The following is an 18,745-nucleotide window of genomic DNA, read 5'->3' on the forward strand; positions in this document are numbered from 1 at the left end:
GCAGAGGTTTTTATGGGGGGGTCTCGGCCCCTCCCTTACCATAATGCCGCTTGGTGGCTCCCAGGGGGAGAGCATTCTCTGTGGGCGCGCCTGACCTATGGAACCATTTACCGGGTTGAGCTCCGGATGGCTCCCGACCTGCGCTCCTTCCGACGCGATCTAAAAACACATCTATTTAAGCAATCCGGTCTGGTCTGAGGGGTTTAATTTTAATTGTGGTTTTAATTTATCTTCTACGTTTGGGCGGTAGGGCTTAATTCATTTTCAATTTTCTGTATTTGTGCATTTTGACATTTATGTCACTGTTCACCGCCCTGAGTCCTTAGGGAGAAGGGCGGTATACAAATCAAATCAAATAATAAATAAATAAATAAATAAATAAATAAATAAATAAATAAATAATCTGAGGACCCAGATTGTTGGGGGCAATAAGCTGACTTTGTAATAATGCCGCTTGGGGGTGTGTGTGAAAGCCCTAATAAGCAGGCATATACAGAGAATGAAGGCTACTGCTAAGCTTGTAAGCCGTCCTGAGTCTTCGGAGAAGGGCGGGATATAAATGTAATAAAATAAATAAATAAATAAATAAATAAATAAATAAATAAATAAATAAATAAATAAATAAATAAATAAATAAATAAATAAATAATCTGAGGACCCAGATTGTTGGGGGCAATTAAGCTGACTTTGTAATAATGCCGCTTGGGGTGTGTGTGAAAGCCCTAACAAGCAGGCATATACAGAGAATGAAGGCTACTGCTAAGCTTGTAAGCCGCCCTGAGTCTTCGGAGAAGGGCGGGATATAAATGTAAATAAATAAATAAATAAATAAATAAATAAATAAATAAATAAATAAATAAATAAATAAATAAATAAATAATCTGAGGACCCAGATTGTTGGGGGCAATTAAGCTGACTTTGTAATAATGCCGCTTGGGGTGTGTGTGAAAGCCCTAACAAGCAGGCATATACAGAGAATGAAGGCTACTGCTAAGCTTGTAAGCCGCCCTGAGTCTTTGGAGAAGGGCGGGATATAAATGTAATAAAATAAATAAATCAATCAATCAATCAATCAATCAATCAATCAATCTCGCCAATGGGGCTGCAGGGGCTGGGGACCCCTGACCCACCAGTGGGAGTAAAGAAGCCTCTTTGCTCCCATCTGATGACCTTTTGGGGGGGAACTGCCACGGCTGGCACAAAACATCTAACAAGGACTTTGCCCCAGCCTCACCCGCGGGCGGTTTCTCCCGTAAGAAGCGCCAAGGGAGCCAGACCCGCCACGGTCACAAGGAGGTGGGGAGGAGAGCTGGGCGAGGAGGGGGGCGGAGGGAGGAAAGGAGGCCACCGGGCGATCGCAGAGAAGCGTAGCCCGCAGCCCGGCCTCTGCGCTTGGTCTCGGGCTGGCCGGGGCGGAGCGAGCGGCAGAGGCGGGAAAAGCCAGGGGCGGCCATGGCGGAGCAGGGGCGCGGCGGGGCTGCGGTGAGCGGCGGGTCGCGGGAGGCCGGGCCGGAGCTGGGGGGGGGGGGGCGCCGCCGTCCTGCTGCTCCCCGGGGCCACGCGGGGTGTTTTCGGGGCTTCTGAAGTGGCGCCCGGGGTCCGGGGGACGCGAGACGCGGGTCTGGCGGTCGTCGGGATGCGCTCCGCTCACGCTGCCTTCGCTTGGGCCCCAGGAGCAGCTGGAGAGGGAGACGAGGATGCGGGACGGGCTCCGCAAACTGCTGGCCGCCAGCAGCCGCCGGGACCAAGCCATGCGCGCCGCCAAGGCGCTAGCCCTCTGCGAGGCCCGCCTGCGGGCTCTCCGCGCGCATCTCCGGCAGCGGACCGAGGCGGGACGGTAAGAGACCCCGGCTGGTGGCGGGCATTTACCGGCCCGGCTCCGCTTCGTGCCTTGAGGGCGATCGTCTTTGTCCAGCGCTTCCCTTGAAGTAGCTTTGCCCACCCCCCACCCCCTCCCGGCTTCTGATGCCTGGTGGAGAGGAAAATGGGACCCCCCCCCCCAGCCCCTTGATGCTTCGGGACTCGGGCAGCCGAAGTTCCTGGTCTCCCAGTCAAGTAGAAATCCAAGAAAGAAAGAAAGAAAGAAAGAAAGAAAGAAAGAAAGAAAGAAAGAAAGAAAGAAAGAAAGAAAGAAAGAAAGAAAGAAAGAAAGAAAGAAAGAAAGAAAGAAAGAAAGAAAGAAAGAAAGAAAGAAAGAAAGAAAGAAAGAAAGGAAGGAAGGAAGGAAGGAAGGAAGGAAGGAAGGAAGGAAGGAAGGAAGGAAGGAAGGAAGGAAGGAAGGAAGGAAGGAAGGAAGGAAGGAAGGAAGGAAGGAAGGAAGGAAGGAAGGAAGGAATTCCAGCCCCCCTCCCTCCCTCCCCCCCCCAGTCTGGGTTGCGCCAGACCTGCTTGGTCGGTCTGCCTGCCAGGACCCGCCTCTCCCGTCCCCCCCCCGCCCCCCCCTTGGTCTTTTCTCTGCTTTCCCCGTCTTTGCCCGAGGCTCCCCTCCCTTAAGCCTCGGGACCCCCCCCCCCCGGGCTTTTCTCCCCGCTTCCTCTGCGGGTCGATGGAAACTTTGGGGCGGGATAAGGCGAGAGAACCAAAGAGTAGTGAAGCTCCTGGTTGCAGGACGTTTTTCCAAAGCGGAGAAAGTGAAAGGGGGCTTCGCGAGGGGAGGAGGGGGGCCGGGGGGGAAGAGAGAGAGAGCCGGGGGGAGCAGTATGGGAGGGGGTCGGTGATGACGTCATTCGCCGACTCTTAACCACCGTGGTCGGCCTGACTCCCCGGATTCTCCAACGGACCCGATCGAGGGACGGCGGGGGCGGGGGGGGGTCAGCCAGAGGAAAGGGCGGGAGGGCGAGGCGAGGGATCCCTAAAAGGTTTACGTTTTAAAGTCAGTAGTAGTATCCGTGTATCTGAAGGCAGGTAAGCTTACCTTGGAAGAGAAGGAAAAATAATGTTTTTTTAAATTCTAATTAGTATTTTTGAAGAAATATCAACAACCTAAGATACGCAGATGATACCACTCTAATGGCAGAAAGTGAAGAGGAACTAAAGAGCCTCTTGTTGCGGGTGAAGAAGGAGAGTGCAAAACTTGGGTTGAAACTTAACATTAAGAAAACCAAGATCATGGCATCTGGCCCTCTCAATTCCTGGCAAATAGATGGGGAAGAAATGGAGGTAGTGACAGATTTTATTTTCCTGGGCTCCAAGATCACTGCAGATGGGGACTGTAGTCAAGAAATTAAAAGACGCTTGCTCCTTGGGAGGAAAGCCATGGCAAATCTAGACAGCACACTAAAAAGCAGAGACATCACCCTGTCAACAAAAGTGCGCATAGTCAAGGCTATGGTCTTCCCAGTTGCAATGTATGGCAGTGAAAGTTGGACCATAAGAAAGGCCGAGCGCCAAAGAATTGAAGCCTTTGAACTCTGGTGCTGGAGAAGACTCCTGCGAGTCCCTTGGACTGCAAGGCGATCAAACCGGTCAGTCCTAGAGGAGATCAACCCTGACTGCTCTTTAGAAGGCCAGATCCTGAAGCTGAAACTCAAATACTTTGGCCACCTAATGAGAAGGAAGGACTCACTGGAGAAGAGCCTCATGCTGGGAAAGATGGAGGGCAATAGAAGAAGGGGACGACAGAGAATGAGGTGGCTGGATGTAGTCATTGAAGCAGGAGGCATGAGCTTAGATGGACTCCAGAAGATGGTAGAGGACAGGAAGGCCTGGAGGAACATTGTCCATAGGGTCGCGATGGGTCGGACACGACTTCGCAACTAACAACAACAAGTATTTTTGATTTCTTTTGTTAGATGTTCAGATTTTGCAGCTGAAGATCGTGCAGCCTGTAGAGGGAAGGTTGCCATTTCAGGTATGTGTTTTCTGTTGTCTGCAACTGGAGAACACAATAAATTCTGCTGGTATCTGGCTGCTCTGATGCCTCTTCCCACTTAAGTGCCCCCTCCAGTCTCACCTCCTTGGCTTTGATGGGACTTCAGAACTTGCATGGCTTGGAGGGTAAATTCCTCCATTACCTTCACATTAAAACTTTTCCATCTATGGTAAAGTCTGTGATTCTCCTGTAAAAAGTATACGTTTTCAGTGCCATAATTCTGGAATGTGAATTTGATTAGAAAGTAAACAAAAATCATGGTAGAGAGGGGACCACTTTGGTATAATATAAGTAAGCAAAAAACAAAAAAAACAGAAGAGTTGCTTTCCAAATGCTACTTTTACACCAGACCTGATGGCGGTAAGGTGCAGACTGCCCTCAGCAGGGGGTCTCCAAACTTGGCGACTTGGCGGGAGACCTGTGGACTTCAACTCCCACAATTCGCCAGCCAGCACTTCTAATGCTCAATTGACCCTGAATGTCAAGACTGAGCACACCTGCCTTATTCTAGGTGTTCTGTACCAGCCTGCTACCAGCCCTGCAGAAAAAGCAGGGACAACCCCTTTACAAACGGCAAGAGGCTGGAATAAAGCCTGCCAAATTTATTAACATAAAACAGACACCAACTATGAAACAGGACTATCCAAGCGGTTGCCTTCAGCAAACCAGCCCTCCCAGACATTCCCCTTTTATACAGTTCAGGGCGTGGCCTCTCTCTGCCTCGTTCCGAGGTGCCCCATTGCCTTCCTCTGTTTACTCCTGATTGACTGCCTCCTGCGTCGGGCGTCCTTGAACAGGGCCAGCTGTGGGTCATCTTCATCCACGCTGTCAGGCTCACACAGCTGGGTCTCCGTCGTGACCAGGTGGGAGGGGCCCGGCTGAGGGCTCTGCGGAGCCTCAAGGCCATCATCAGCAAGCTCTTCAACACCCCCCTCCTCCTCCTCTGAGTCGTCCGACCCAACTGCCGAACCCACAGGCTGACCCTGAATCACAACACTAGGAAAGGTAGCAAAAGAGAAGCTATTCTGAACTTTTGGACCGTGTTAGGAGTGCGCTGTGCTTATTCTTCTCCTCTTTGTTTTAGATATACGGATTCCATTGATGTGGAAAGACTCTGATCATTTCAACAACAAAGACAGTACGTATTTTTTATTTTTTTTAGTGGTTATGCAACCTCTTTAGCCAAGCTGAAGCTTTTCATCAGTGCCGATTCAGTCCAAACATTCAAGGTCTATACCCGTCAAGTTATAGCTGAGCTTGTGGACTGCAGCTGTCTGAACCGGCTTTCCCTTTTCCACATGTGCTGTTCAGGAAAGCATACAGTGGCAGAAGCGATACCTTCCATGCGTTTGGCCATAGAACAGGGGTGTCAAACTCAATTTCATTGAGGGCCACATCAGCATTGCGGTTGCCCTCAAGGGGCCGGGTGGGTATGGCCAGGGTGGGCGTGGCCTACTGGGTGGGCGTGGCTAGAGCGCACGGCCTACTGGGTGGGCGTGGCCAGCTCTACATCATTGGCATCAAGGGTGCCTATGGGGGCCCGGGCAGGAGTGGGACAGATCTGAGGGTCTCTGGGCCAGGGCCAAGGCAGTGGGGGCCGTTCCCTCACTGTTTCCAGGATGGCTTCGCGGGCCGCATGAAACCACTTCGCGGGCCGGATCCGGCCCCCGGGCCTTGTGTTTCTATGTCTGCCATAGAAGGTCAGAAAATGTATTTGGCAATGGAGACCACTGGAAGTTTGTCTTCTGTTAGTGCAGTAGTGGGAGAGATGCCGGCTAGGCCTCCGAGGTTAGCCTTGCTCTGCTTTTGCCGCCTTCCCCGCCCTGCAGAGGGGTTTAACTTTTACTTTCTGTAAGTTCAGAGGCTCCCACACAGCCAAATATTTTAATTCCTCCTTCCACATTCATAATTCCGCAGAGGCTGTTGATACGGTTTCTCTCTCTCTGTGTGTGTGGTTTAATTAATCTTTTTGTGACAAAATTGATTTCAAGAGTTTGAACTTTGACATGTCTGTCAGAAACCTTTATGAATTTTTGAGCTATTTAAAAATTCATTTGTAAAGTGAGACATTTGCCAAGTTGTATGCACATCGAGGACATCAAACCAGTTACTTGTTTCATTGTTTCTTGTTTGTAAACTTTATTTTATTGCTGTGTTTCAGTAATAAATGAAGCAGGCAGTAAATTTAGTGTAAACAAATAACTACCTGTTGAACTGGGTGTGACGCAACAAATTATTCTGAAGTATTCTGCTTTTCTTTCTTTCTTCTTGCAGGAACCGAGCGTTACTCGGTTTTTTGCTTATTCAAAATAGGAGCCCAGGTGTATGATTCAGACTTGCTTATTGTGGATAAGGCAGCAACGGACATATGTTTAGAAAATGCAACAATATTGTGAGTATTCCTGAACCAGTAGGAGGCACCCAAAACCTTGAACAAATCCCATTGTTTTTTTTTATTAAAGAGTTTTACAAAAACAAAATTTTACAATATATCCCCAAATCCCCCCCACCCCAAACCCGCCCACTTCCCCCCCCCCACTTCCCAGAGCTAAATACAGGATTATAGTTACAATAATCATATTCTAAATAAAAATTATGCATAATATACAATTAACCAAATTCATAATGTGCTTTAACTCCCCTTTAACATAACTACCAACAACGTACCAATAACAATATCCCACTAAATTCTACTCATAAGCTAAATGGAACTTTTTAGTCCCATATTTGTTCTGAATATAATTTATCCATCTCCTCCAAACTGAAATATATCTTTCCTGTGAATGATCTTTCAAATAAGCAGAAATCTTAGACATTTCTGCAAGATTCGAAACTTTAAACACCCATTCTTCTATAGTGGGCAAACTATCCTTCTTCCAGTATTGTCCCACCAGTAACCGTGCTGCTGTTATCATGTTCAGCATCAAGTTAGTTTCTTTAACATCACAATCTACAACAATACCCAATAAAAACAATTGCGGGGAAAACTTTATCTTTCTCTTAAAAATCTTTTGAATGTTCCACCAAATTTTAATCCAAAAAGCTTTTATATTTCTACAAGTCCACCACATGTGAAAATAAGTAGCTTCTAAACTACCACACCTCCAAAAATCCCATTGTTTTAAAATTTTAGGAAATGCGAGCTTCACGGCAGGCCAAAGAGAGCGCCCCGCTCGGTCACTGGCAGACTTTCCAACAAATTTAGGGACCGTTCCTTTGCTTGAGTCTGCCGATTTCTGTACATGCTGTTCTGTGCTTTTAATATTTTATGTGTGGATTTTATGGAGCTGCTTTAAGTTGTCCTGGGAGCATTTCCACCGAAGAGCAGCCAATGTAAAAAAAAAAAAACAACAACCCAGAAATAGTAGCTTTTTTTAAAAAAAAAAAAAACCAAGGTCTGTGATAATCGCCCTTCTGAAACCTGCCCCCCCCCCCCCCGTTCTCTTCTAGCGAGGGAGCTGGGCCAGACTTCCAGCTGAAGGTGGAGGTGTACAGCTGCTGCTGTGGGGAAGGCCCCTTGACCCTCACCAGCACCCCCAGGAAGCTGGTCAAGAAGTTGAAGACCTCCCTAGGAAAAAGCACCGGGAAGAAATTCAGCTCCGCCTTGGAGCAGAGCAGCCGTGAGACCCTCCCGCTCACCGAAACAGCCACGCCGTGAGTGAACTAGGATGGGGGGTGCTGTTTCAGATTAGGGGGGGTGTTCTCGGGGTGGGTTTCCCTCTGTGGAGCAGTTCAGCTCTAGAAATCTACTTTCTGGCTCTCCTGAAGTGGGGGGAGAGGGTCAGATCCTCTTGCCTCTTGTGCCGGTACACGTCCCTAAGTGGGGACCCCCTCCCCTCACAGCAGCAGGTGACCGAGTGGAACGGGCAGTCTGGTGGGGGGAGCCGGGGGTGGGGCTCAGAGGTGGTGAGCGTCTGTGGATCAGTTAATGCACAAAACAAACAGCTTGGTTATCTAATCTGCCTCATTCATTTTTTTTGGCTAATAAGTATTTATTTATGGCTTGTGCCACTCCGTTTCCGTGGCCAACCTTCTTACAAGAGGCGTGTGTGTGTGTGTGTGTGTGTGTGTGTGTGTGTGTGTGTGTGTGTTTTCCAGTGTGGGGAGGGGCCACAAAGCTGCCTGGCCTGTGCTCTTCCTAGGACAGGGGTAGGCAACCTCGGCTCTTTTATGACTCATGGACTTCAACTCCCAGAATTCCTGAGCCAGCCATGCTGACTCAGGAATTCTGGGAGTTGAAGTCCATGAGTCATAAAAGAGCCAAGGTTGCCTACCCCTGTCCTAGGAGCTTGCAAGAACATGGAGAGAAAGGACCTGTTTTGGCCCAGGAGTCAGAGGTTATGCTGGAAGCACAGCCTAGCTTTCCCCACCTTTCCGAAGGGGATTGCTGGGAAAAACTTTAGCATTCAGCCCTTGACTCACTGGCCTGTTATCCCTGCCCTCTTCAGGGGTGGTTCAGCTGGCAGGAAGGGGCGGAGCCTCAGAAGGCCCTACCTGGGCTTTCCTTGTGGGGCAGGCCCTGCATCTGTGGGCCCAGGAAGCTCTTCTGCTGGAGGGAAAGTGGCTGGCCCAGGCCTTGCCAGGTGGGCCCTCAGTGGGCCCCGTGGCTGGCGGGGGGTTTGGAGGCCCAGGGCAGCCATTGCCTGCTGGGAACCTGCTGCTTGTGCAGCCAGGTTGAGAAATTAGCTGCTGGTGAAGCTGGGCAGAGGCTGCTCCTGCCCAGGGTTGGCGCCCATGAAAGAAGGACACAGAGATCTCTCGGGAGGGAAGGGCTCCGCTGCTCCTGGGATGCACTCTCAACCACGAGGAGCAGTGGACCTTGTTTATTTGTAGTAAAAGCAACCAATCATATTTTATTATTGTTCCAATAGACCAATCATGATTACACACGTGTTCTTCTAAACTATCCTGAAAGGACATTGGTGTTAATAGTAGATTCAAATACAGTAATGACCAATCATCTGCAGGAGGCGTCAGAATTTGCCTTATATGGAATAGCCAATGGTGTGAAGGAATTCTGTGATTATGCCCTTATCCGGCTGTAGCCAATGACATCTCTCCTAGGTTTCTTTGTTTTCTGGGTTTCTTGGTTTACTTCCTTATACAACCTAGCAGTTCGAAAGCACGTAAAAATGCAAGTAGAAAAATAGGGACCACTACGGTGGGAAGGTAACAGCGTTCCGTGCGCCTTTGGCGTCTAGTCATGCCGGCCACATGACCACGGAGACGTCCTCGGACAAGCGCTGGCTCTTCGGCTTTGAAACGGAGATGAGCACCGGCCCCTAGAGTCGGAAACGACTAGCACGCATGTGCGGGGGGACCTTTACCTTTTTACCTTTCCTTATACATGGTTCACTGAAGACTTTCCATGGTAGAAAAGTACTAGCCATCTCCATGTATAGGAACAGAGATCATGGTTATTCCAACAATTGCCCCCCCCCCCCCGAGGGTGCTCCATGAGGGGATGGGGCGGAGAATACGCCGAGGAGATTGAGGGAATCAGTGGGGGAGGGGTCTTCCCAGGGCAACCCAAAGGGCATCTACCAGGGAGGGTCTTCATGGACCAACGAGGCAAAGGCTTTCAGAAATTGCTTTGGGAGAGCCTCTTCCCGTTTCGGTTGAGTAGGGCTGCCCTCTTTGTGCAAAGACGCTTCCGCTGATGGCAATAATCGGATCAAAAAACGTTTTGAGCCAACGCTGCTCGCAACGCTAATTAGCCTGTGAAAGTTGAAACCAACAGAACTGAAGCAGGAGGAAACTTGGCAATTGGGAACAAGTTTAGGAAATGGCACGTGGGAAGTTAGCCCAAAAAAGAGGGTTTGGGAAGGAAAATGTTACCGTGAAGCATATTTCGATAATGAAGCAGTTTGTTTGCTTCGGCAACGCTGGCCCTATAAATAGTATTTAGCATTCAGCGCAAAAAGACTTTCAAACGCTGCTGTTAAAAGGTTATCAAAAAAGCTTCAGTTACGGATGGCTTGGATGGGCTGCCTGGCGACAGGATCCGGGGCAGGAGAACTGCCCCTGGGTGGGTCCCTTCCCTCCCTCCCTCCCTCCGCGGGGCTGGCCGGAAGGGTCCCATCCTTGCACTGCAGCCCCTTCTGAGGAAATCAGGGGCTCTGGCTGCTGGGGGGGGTGGAGCATGGGGGGGGGCTTTAGGACAGGTGTCCCCCAGACACCGCTCTCTTTGCTTCAGGTATTTGGGCAGTGTGTGTGTGTGTTTTGTGTACATGCGTTTAGAACTGTACAGCGGCTGTGAAGACCTGAATGAAAGCAAATAAGTCTTGATGTTAATTAGGCTCCCAAAATAAATAACCAACAAAAGAATAATTAGGGTCATTGCTGGAAAAAAAAAAAACCAGAGACTCTTGTTGGAGACTCTTGTTGGAAGGGAACCTGCCCACTCCTTTTTTTTCAGCCGCTGCCACTTGGTGATGCCCACCTGGGCATCGGCTGCTTTTCGTAAAGAAAAGGGTGTTTCTCAGAGGACTCTTCCGACACTAAAGGAAACGTCTTTTGAAGTTAAACGTAGGCAAAGCGAGCAGCTTGCGTTGATCTGGGCTCATTGTGTACTCCAATTACTCTCCATGGTGACAAAAGTAAGAATCAGGTTGAATTTATGGGCTGAAAAAGTCATTCTTCATCCTTATATAACATGGCTCCAGGGCGTGTGGACAGGAGACTCCGTTCCTGGTTGCAGAAAAGCAGAATTTTAAATTTTTTCCTCTCTGTTCTCACAAGAGAAACCACAAAGCACACACAAAGGAGGCCAAATATGCCACCATAAATTTCTTCTCTCCTTCGGTGCCACGAAGAGCTTGGGCAGCTAAGCCAACAACACCTGAAACCTCTCCCGCCCCCCCGCCTTATGAATAGCCAGGAGACCCTTGGGACAGTTTCTGCTTGTGCAAATTCCAAGTAAAAACTCGGCTACAGGGTTATTTTGATATGAGTGCCCAATGGTGGTTGCTGGGCTTTCAACGAGAATGCCTGCACCGTGCCAGGCTATTGGGAAGGGAGGGAGAGAGGGAGGGAGGGAAGGAAGGGAGGAAGGAAGGAAGGAAGGAAGGAAGGAAGGAAGGAAGGAAGGAAGGAAGGAAGGAAGTGTTCTGTACCAGCCTGCTACCGGCCCTGCAGAAAAGGCAGGGACAACCCCTTTACAAACGGCAAGAGGCTGGAATTACGCCTGCCAAATTTATTCACATAAAACAGAGCAAGACAAGACACCAACCATAAAACACGAGCTAAGAAGCAGGAACAATCCAAGCGGTTGCCTTCAGCAAACCAGCCCTCCCACACATTCCCCTTTTAAACAGTTTAAGGCGTGGCTTCTCTCTGCCTCCTTCCGAGGTGCCCCATTGCCTTCCTCTGTTTACTCCTGACTGACTACCTCCTGCGTCGGGCGTCCTTGAACAGGGCCAGCTGTGGGTCATCTTCATCCACGCTGTCAGGCTCACACAGCTGGGTCTGTGTCGTGACCAGATGAGAGGGGCCTGGCTGGGGGCTCTCATCAAGCTGTCCAATCCCCTCAGCAAGCTCTTCAACACCCCCCTCCTCCTCCTCTGAGTCGTCCGACCCAACTGCCGAACCCACAGGCTGACCCTGAATCACAACAGGAAGGAAGGAAGGAAGGAAGGAAGGAAGGAAGGAAGGAAGGAAGGAAGGAAGGAAGGAAGGAAGGAAGGAAGGAAGGAAGGAAGGTGGTGGTTGAGGAAAACTGGTGCTTGATTCGGCTCTAACTGAGCCACAAAGCCCAAAGGGATTGGGGGGTGGGTGGAGGTGGCAGAGGCTGGCCCGGCCAGGGCACCAGGTGGGTCATTCGCACAAGCCTTGGGAGCCCCTGAGGTGCTCTGGAGGCTCCAAGCAGAGCCTTCTGGCCACCCCCTCCCTCCCGTCCTCCTCCACCAATTCTTCCCTCTGTTTCCGAGTGGCACAAGCAGCAAAGACCAAACGCACAGAGACGGCCAGTGGCTCCCTCTGTTTCCTCTCTCTTAACCAGCGGCCTGGGATACAGCTTGCTGGCTTCTGCCTCGCTGAGCTTGGAGAACGCCACGGATGGCTTCCAGGCCCACAGCCTTTCGCTCCTGGGAAACGGTAAGTTACGCCGAGTGCGTTGAAGCCCTCCAAAGCTTCAGAAAGGATTTGCTTTTTGTGCTGCGCCTTCTGCCAGCCAAGACGTTCAGGTGGAATTGTGTTCCTCTTTGAGTTCAGGACACTTTTCTCCCTGAACATCTGTTTGGAGGGAGAGAAGAAGCAAGGAGAAGGACGACCAACCTTTGGAGGGCTGCCCGGAAGCCCTTGGCCCCCCCTGCCCCCTCCCTCTGCGTCCCCTCGAGGCCTCGGTCTGCTAGCTCTCCTGCTGGGCTCTGGGAGGTGAGGTCCCAGTCTAACCATCTCGCCGTGGAATAAATTCATAAAATCAGGATGTGACTGTTTGCTGCTCCTGCCCAATTATTGTTCTGTGAATTTGGCCAAGGAGCATGGAACCTAATGTGGCATCCCGGTTTGTCCTGGGTTGTCTTTCAGAGGACTCTCCTTCTTGGCTTCCGCTGTACGGCACCATGTGCTGCCGCCTGGTGGCTCAGCCAGACTGCATGAGCCAGGATGCCAGGGCCGGGTTTCTTAACGAACAGGTAAGACTGCCCGGTCGGCCTCCTCCAGCACCACCTTTTATTGGGACAGCGGCCACGTCAAATGCCTCTTCAGACTTGAGGATGATTGACAGTTCTTGTGCCACCTTCAGCTGCATCCTGCAGGGGGCGGTCCGGCTCCTCCCAGGGCCCCGGTAACCCCGGCTGCCCCTTGGATGCCAAGAGGAAGCTCCCTCCCTTCCCCCCCCCCCCGCTGGACACTGAGAGGCAACAGATCCAAGCCCCTCTCCAGGGAGGGAGGGAGGGTCCTCCTGCTTACTCTTACAGGACGCTGCTCCCTGCCCTGGCCAGAAGGAGGGTGGTGGGTCCAGCCAGAGGACCTCTCCCAGAAGGAGAGGCCACCCCCCCATCTCCAGGATACATGGCCGTGGCACCCGGTCCTTTAAGTGAAAGGTTTTGTCTGGATTTCATTGGGTCATCTGTGGATAAGGGGGCGCTGAGGGTCCAGGCACCCTGTGAGTTTGGGCAAAGGGGCTGGATGAAGCGCACAGGGCAGAGAAGACGAGCCTCCGCCGCTCAGATGCCTTCTCAGTGGGGCTGTGGGTGGGGGGTGCCCGAGGCCACTGGCTGTCCGGTCCCTGAGACTTGCCTTCGCCCTTAACAAAATACCGTCCTCAGTGTCACCGAGGCCATTTGTTGAGAAGGTTCATTTCCTGATAAGGGCTTGTTCTTCACCTTTGGGGTGATCTGTGACCGATGACATTTCTTACAGCCATCGGGGGGTGTCCTGGGGGAGACTTGGAGGCGGCGATACTGTGTGCTGAGGGGGGGCCGGCTGCTCTGCTTCTCTGGCCCCGAAGAGAGAGAGGCCGTCGCGGAGCCGGCCTTGTCCGTTCCCATCAACCGGGTAAAGCCGAGCGTCACTTGACCATTTCAAGATCCAGTGGGCGGGGGTCTCCTTGCACTTTACTCATCTTACAATAGTTAAATGTCTGTATGTATGAAGGGGTGGGAAACGTGGACTTAAAAGCAGGGGGCAGGGAAGGTGCCCTCCCCCCTTTTCACAAGGGACTGCAGCCCAAAGAGCTGCCCCAGAATTGGGCAGGTGGGTGAGACTTATTTTCCAGGCACAGAGAATTTTGTAGAAGACTGCCTCCCCACCCCCTCCTCCCTCCCTCCCCCCCCCATGTCTGGCTCTGGAGCCCACTGAGGCACTCACGGCCAACCGAGGGGGGGGAGTTGGGGAGGGGCGCTTCCCTTGCTCCCTCGTGGCTTCGCTGCTTGCTTAATTCTGCATTCTGCTGCAGAAGCTGCAGGCGCTTTTAAATGAGGCCCTCCCTGTGCAGCTCCTTGCATGCTTCCCCTCCGCCGCAGGACGCAGCTTCAGGAGGACGGGCCTGTTATTGCTGAGGCTGGCATCTGCGTCCCTGGAATAACCAAGGGAAGAGCAAAGTGGCTTTTATCAGAGAACAGCTTTTTGTTCCATAAAGGCACCTGTGGCTCAATACGGGGCGCAGAGGCAAGGTGAACTCCTCCTGTCACTGGGGGGGGGGGGGGCAGGCGCCGCAGTTCTAACCTGTTGACTTACGAAACTCCTTGACTTGATTTTGTACTGGTATCTATGGTTACCTGCATTAATAGGACGCAGCATTTATGGATGCATTGCTTAATCTTCTATTTTTAGAATGAAAGACTTAAATGAGCAAATTGACCAGATAAGCTGCAAACAGCCACCTAAATTTCAAACAACTCCTCCAGTCAAGTCTCTTTAAAAACCTGGGAAAATATTCTACAGGTTTTCAGGGATGGTCAGTCCTCGGGGCATTTATTTTTTCCCCACCAGGACAATAGATATACAAATGACACTGCGCATTTAATGGCTGCTGGGGAGGATGGAAGAGTGGGAAGTGCGGTGTGTGTGTGTGTGTCTGTGTGTTTGCGTGTTTCACCTGAAACCAGGTGAAAGGAGACCACCAAATGTTCATGGCAACCTTAGGGTTTTGTGTATCATTTAGGGAACTCAAATTCGTCCTGTGGATAAACAGGCGGGGCAAAAGGCCAACCTTTTCTCCGTGGTCAACTCTGAGCCTGGCGAGGCCGCAGCTCGGGTCTTCCAAGCAGACAGCCGGCAGGACCTTTGTAAGTGGATGGAAGCCTTCCGGCAGCACTTTTTTGATTTCAGTAAGTGACTCGTCTTCCTTTTTCCTTGTTGGAGGGAAGCGCAAACACCCCCGCTGCCTTTGCACAACAGCCCAAACTTTTGCCAAAGGCCCATTCTGCCCCCCCCCCCGCTGCAACCCCAGCGGAATCTGTTAAAACTGGCACAGTCTGACCTTGCGTTGCTGCCCATGCTGGCCCTCTCGGAGGGAGGGCAGAGGGAGGGCCCCAAAGTCCAAGTAGCACAATGCAACAGCCCTTAAGGCTTCTACACCGCTTCACAGTGCTTTTCAGCCCCTCTCTGAGTGGTTTACAGAGCCAGCCTCTTGCCCCCCCCCCCCAAACCATCTGGGTCCTTGTTTTGCTGACCTCGGAAGGAAGGACGGAAGGCTGAGTCCATGTTGAGCCGGTCAGGATCGAACTGCTGGCAGTGAGCAGAGTCAGCCTGCAATGCTGCACTCTAACCGCCGCGCCATCAGAGCCCATTAAAAATTGTTTTTAATGGTCTCTGGAGGGATCAGGGCCTTCTCCAGGGCCTTCCCAATAAACGGTCACGTCAGACCGATACAACAAAGTGTAAAGTTGTGACGATAAAGATTGGGATTGGGCCATGCACTGCAATTGCCCCTATCCTGTCTTGGAAATATGAAATATCCGTTAGCTCGGCTGTGGTTGATTCAGAGACTTTATGGCTACCTGAGAGATGATCACAGTAGGGAGGTCCGGTTTACCCATCAATAGGGAGCAATTGGGTTGGGTCCGGGGTATTTGAGGGAACACCTGCTGCCGGCATTAAGTTCCCTTCGTCCAGTGCGCTCCCACAGGGAGGGTCTTCTCAGGGTGCCGCCGGTAAAAGATTGCCGGTGGGTAACGCCCAGGGGTAGGGCCTTCTCAGTGGGTGCGCCTGCCCTTTGGAACCAGCTGCCCGTAGAGCTCAGGACTGCCCCTGACCTGCGTTCATTCCGCCGGGACCTGAAGACCTGGCTCTTCGAGCTCTCTGGCCCAGGCTGAGAATTTTAATTTTAATTTTAATTTTAATTTTAATTTTAATTTTAATTTTAATTTTAATTTTAATTTTAATTTTAATTTTAATTTTAATTTTAATTTTAATTTTAATTTTAATTTTAATTTTAATTAATTTTAATTTTAATTTTAATTTTAATTGGGGTTTTTATTCTCTCAGGGACTATTATAATCTTTTTAATTGTTTTTAATTTTTGTATTTCCTGTTTTAATTCCCTGTAAACCGCCCTGAGTCCTTCGGGAAAGGGCGGTATACAAATCCAATAAAATAAAATAAATAAATAAATAAATAAAATAAATTATTTAAAAAGTGATATACGTTTTCATGGGGAAAATGCCTCCTCTGAAACTGTGTTGGTGGCTGCGTTTGATGCTACCATTTTAAAATGGAGAACCTGAACTCGGCCCATTTCCTGATTTCTGTCCAGGTCAGTGGAAGCACTGCTGTGAGGAGTTCATGAGGATGGAGGCGAGGTCCCCTCAGAAGCCACCCCTGTTCTTGGCCAAAGAAGCCACTTCGGTTTACCAAGAGCTGAGTAAGTCAGAGCCAGCGAGTGGCCGCAGGGCCTCCGGAGCAAGGCCAGCTCAGCCTCCCCCCCCCATCCAGCCGGGCTCTGCAGGGGCTGCAGGACAAACAGGTGGACCCCTTCCCTTTGGGTCACTCTGGGGGGAGGAGCAACTGGGAGCCCACTAGCTAAAGAGATCTTTGGGGCTGGCTGATCCCCCATTTCGAACTAGCTGCTTTTATTTTTTCTGGATGTCTGATTTTTCTTTGATTGCTGCCTGTGGTCAACACATGATTCGGAACTGACAGGTCATCATATTTTAGGATTGAAAGGGGCTTGGAGATCATCTAGTCCAGGGGTCCCGTGGACCAGTCCAGGCCGCGGCATGCCAGCATCCGGTCCGCACAAACGAGCAAAGCCCCATCCACGGGATGCAGGCAGCACACAAAACCAGGCCCCCTCCGGTCCGCGGAAAAACCTCTCTTCACAGACCCTGGTGCCCCAAAGGTTGGGGGGCTCTGATCTAGTCTACCCCAACAGTGCATTATTTTCAGGAGAAGCCAAGAACCAAAATGCATATGTAGCAATATATTGTCAAGTACTTCTGCGAATGTCCCTCTTCAAACTCAGCTGGTCCAGAATTATTTTTGCCGATATTTCTTTTAGATTGATAAGAATTCAGAAGAGCGATGGTTCTGGCATAGGAATGTTGATGGCATCTCAGTTCAGCTATTTTTTTTTTCTCAAGTAATTTCTGCTACTCCTGGGCTGTTTTTAAAACCTTCCTTGGTAAACAAAGGAAGGGTCATTCCTGGGGGATGAAGGTCTCGTCCGTGGGGCCGGTGCTGCGGCCCAGCTCCACTATGGTGACCCTTTTGTGTTGGCTTTAATGTGACAGGCATTGATTCGCCGGTGAAGCCTGACCCTGCAGCTGCCGCAGCTCAGCGTGAGGAGGAGGAGGAAAGCAGGCTGGCTTCGTTCGCTGGCCCGGGCGAGGCGGACGTGTCCCGTGGTTCTTCTCTGAAGCGGAGTGGGAGCAGCCCCCAAGGAAGCCCGGGCCCTGAGGGGGTCAGCGAAGGAAGGGAGCCCCCTTCCAGGTCCTGATCTGGCTCCTTGCAGCACTGCGCCCAGAGGGAGGCCTCCAAACCGCAGCCTCCTGCACGCTGGCACGGCTCCCGCGGGCCCCCACACAGCCTCCTGCCACTCCTTGCTCTCGCAGACACACCCCACCCCGGCAGCCCCGATTTTCCAGGCTAGGGGTGTCCGGCTGATGTTCTGTTATGTTTTCATCTGGGAGAGAAATGGGGCAGGGGGGGAAAGCTTCCTTTGTCCCCTGAAAACTGAAACGGAGTCAGCTTCCACACAGTATTTGTTGTTTCTGTCGTGGTCCCTGTTTCTCTCTCTGTAACCTTTTTAAACAAAGCCGTATTTAACTCTTGCCTTTCTCCCAGCCGCCCCCCCCCCCAAGCCCTTGGCTTCATGGCAGAAGAGTCTTCGTCCCTTTCCCTAAAGCCTCCCTTGGCATTAAGTGGAGCAGGAAGTGTCTGGGCCTGGCCAGCTGCCGCTCTTCCAGGGCCAGGGGCTGGGCAGATGGGCTCTGAGCCCAGACCGATGGCTTTGCCCGCTTAGGCACAGCCCTGCTTCCTTGGCCCTGACCCCTCCTTTGGCCTGGGCGATGGAGCCTGGAGGTCAGGAGAGCCACGGAGGCACCTCGCTTCTCTCTGCTGCTGCCATTCTTTCCTGCTGTGGTGGATTGGTCCCCTGTAGCATGCCTTGGACCGGGCAGCTCGTACGCCCCTGACCCACCACCAGCTGTGGGCACAGGCAGCCCATGGGAGGAAAGTGGCCTCACTCTGCAAAGGGTCTCCTGCAGAGCTGATCGGGAGCCCCAGATGTTGAGCTCACCTGGCAAATGAACATCTGCACAGCTTCAGCTTCTGATCCATCATCTAAAAGATCCTCTAGTTTAAGAAGCACGTGGATCTCTCAGAGCTGCCAGTTTGCCGGACTGGATCTACTCAAGCAGGAAAAGCTGTTCCCTCTTTGGGTGTGGCGGGAGGGAAGAGCGCATTGGCGAAGCTCAGCTCAGAGGCCTCCCAGAGGTTCAGCAGCCCCCCCCCCCGTAAAAGCCCCCATCTGAATTAAATTCTTACAAAGCTAAAGGGTGCGGCATTTTTAGCTAAAATACTAATGACCCTCTGAATAATTTTCACAGCCAGTAGTAGAAGATTGGATGGTTTTATATTAGGAAAAAGTGCTGCATTGTAAACAGAATCAAAACAGATACTTTATATTTAAATAACATCAGAACTTTTATTCTGCTGGTTGGAACTGGTACAACGTAAAGGTACTTCTCTCAAATATTTTCTCCTTGAGGTCCTTATTTCCCACAAGTTTGACTTTATCAAAGAAAGCAGTTCTATGTTGGTTACGGACGGCACCTCTGTAGGGCAAAGGGAAACAAGGACTTTAGCTGTTGGCACAGTAGTTCATGGCTGTTCGTCAAGTTTTGTTTTTTATATGTATTTTTTTTTTGGTAGTGTGTGAGATGCATTATGTACCGTGGAGGTTTGCGTTTATCTGTTTTTCAAGCAGTT

At 51.0% G+C, this 18,745-nt stretch overlaps 1 protein-coding gene across 1 annotated transcript; it reads left to right on the top strand.

Moving 5' to 3' along the window:
- Window positions 1-1,452: 1,452 nt before the first annotated feature.
- On the top strand, window positions 1,453-17,252 carry RTKN2 (rhotekin 2; the record flags this gene model as incomplete). Its single annotated transcript, XM_081328621.1, has 12 exons — window positions 1,453-1,482; window positions 1,674-1,837; window positions 3,792-3,850; window positions 4,956-5,009; window positions 6,146-6,263; window positions 7,322-7,525; window positions 11,871-11,965; window positions 12,398-12,504; window positions 13,235-13,369; window positions 14,478-14,643; window positions 16,071-16,178; window positions 17,047-17,252. The coding sequence occupies 12 exons, from the start codon at window positions 1,453-1,455 to the stop codon at window positions 17,250-17,252; spliced, it is 1,446 nt and encodes a 481-aa protein (XP_081184747.1).
- Window positions 17,253-18,745: the final 1,493 nt, after the last annotated feature.

This window comes from Vipera berus, assembly GCF_964194415.1.
Source record: "Vipera berus genome assembly, chromosome: 5".
NCBI classification, from domain to species: domain Eukaryota; kingdom Metazoa; phylum Chordata; class Lepidosauria; order Squamata; family Viperidae; genus Vipera; species Vipera berus.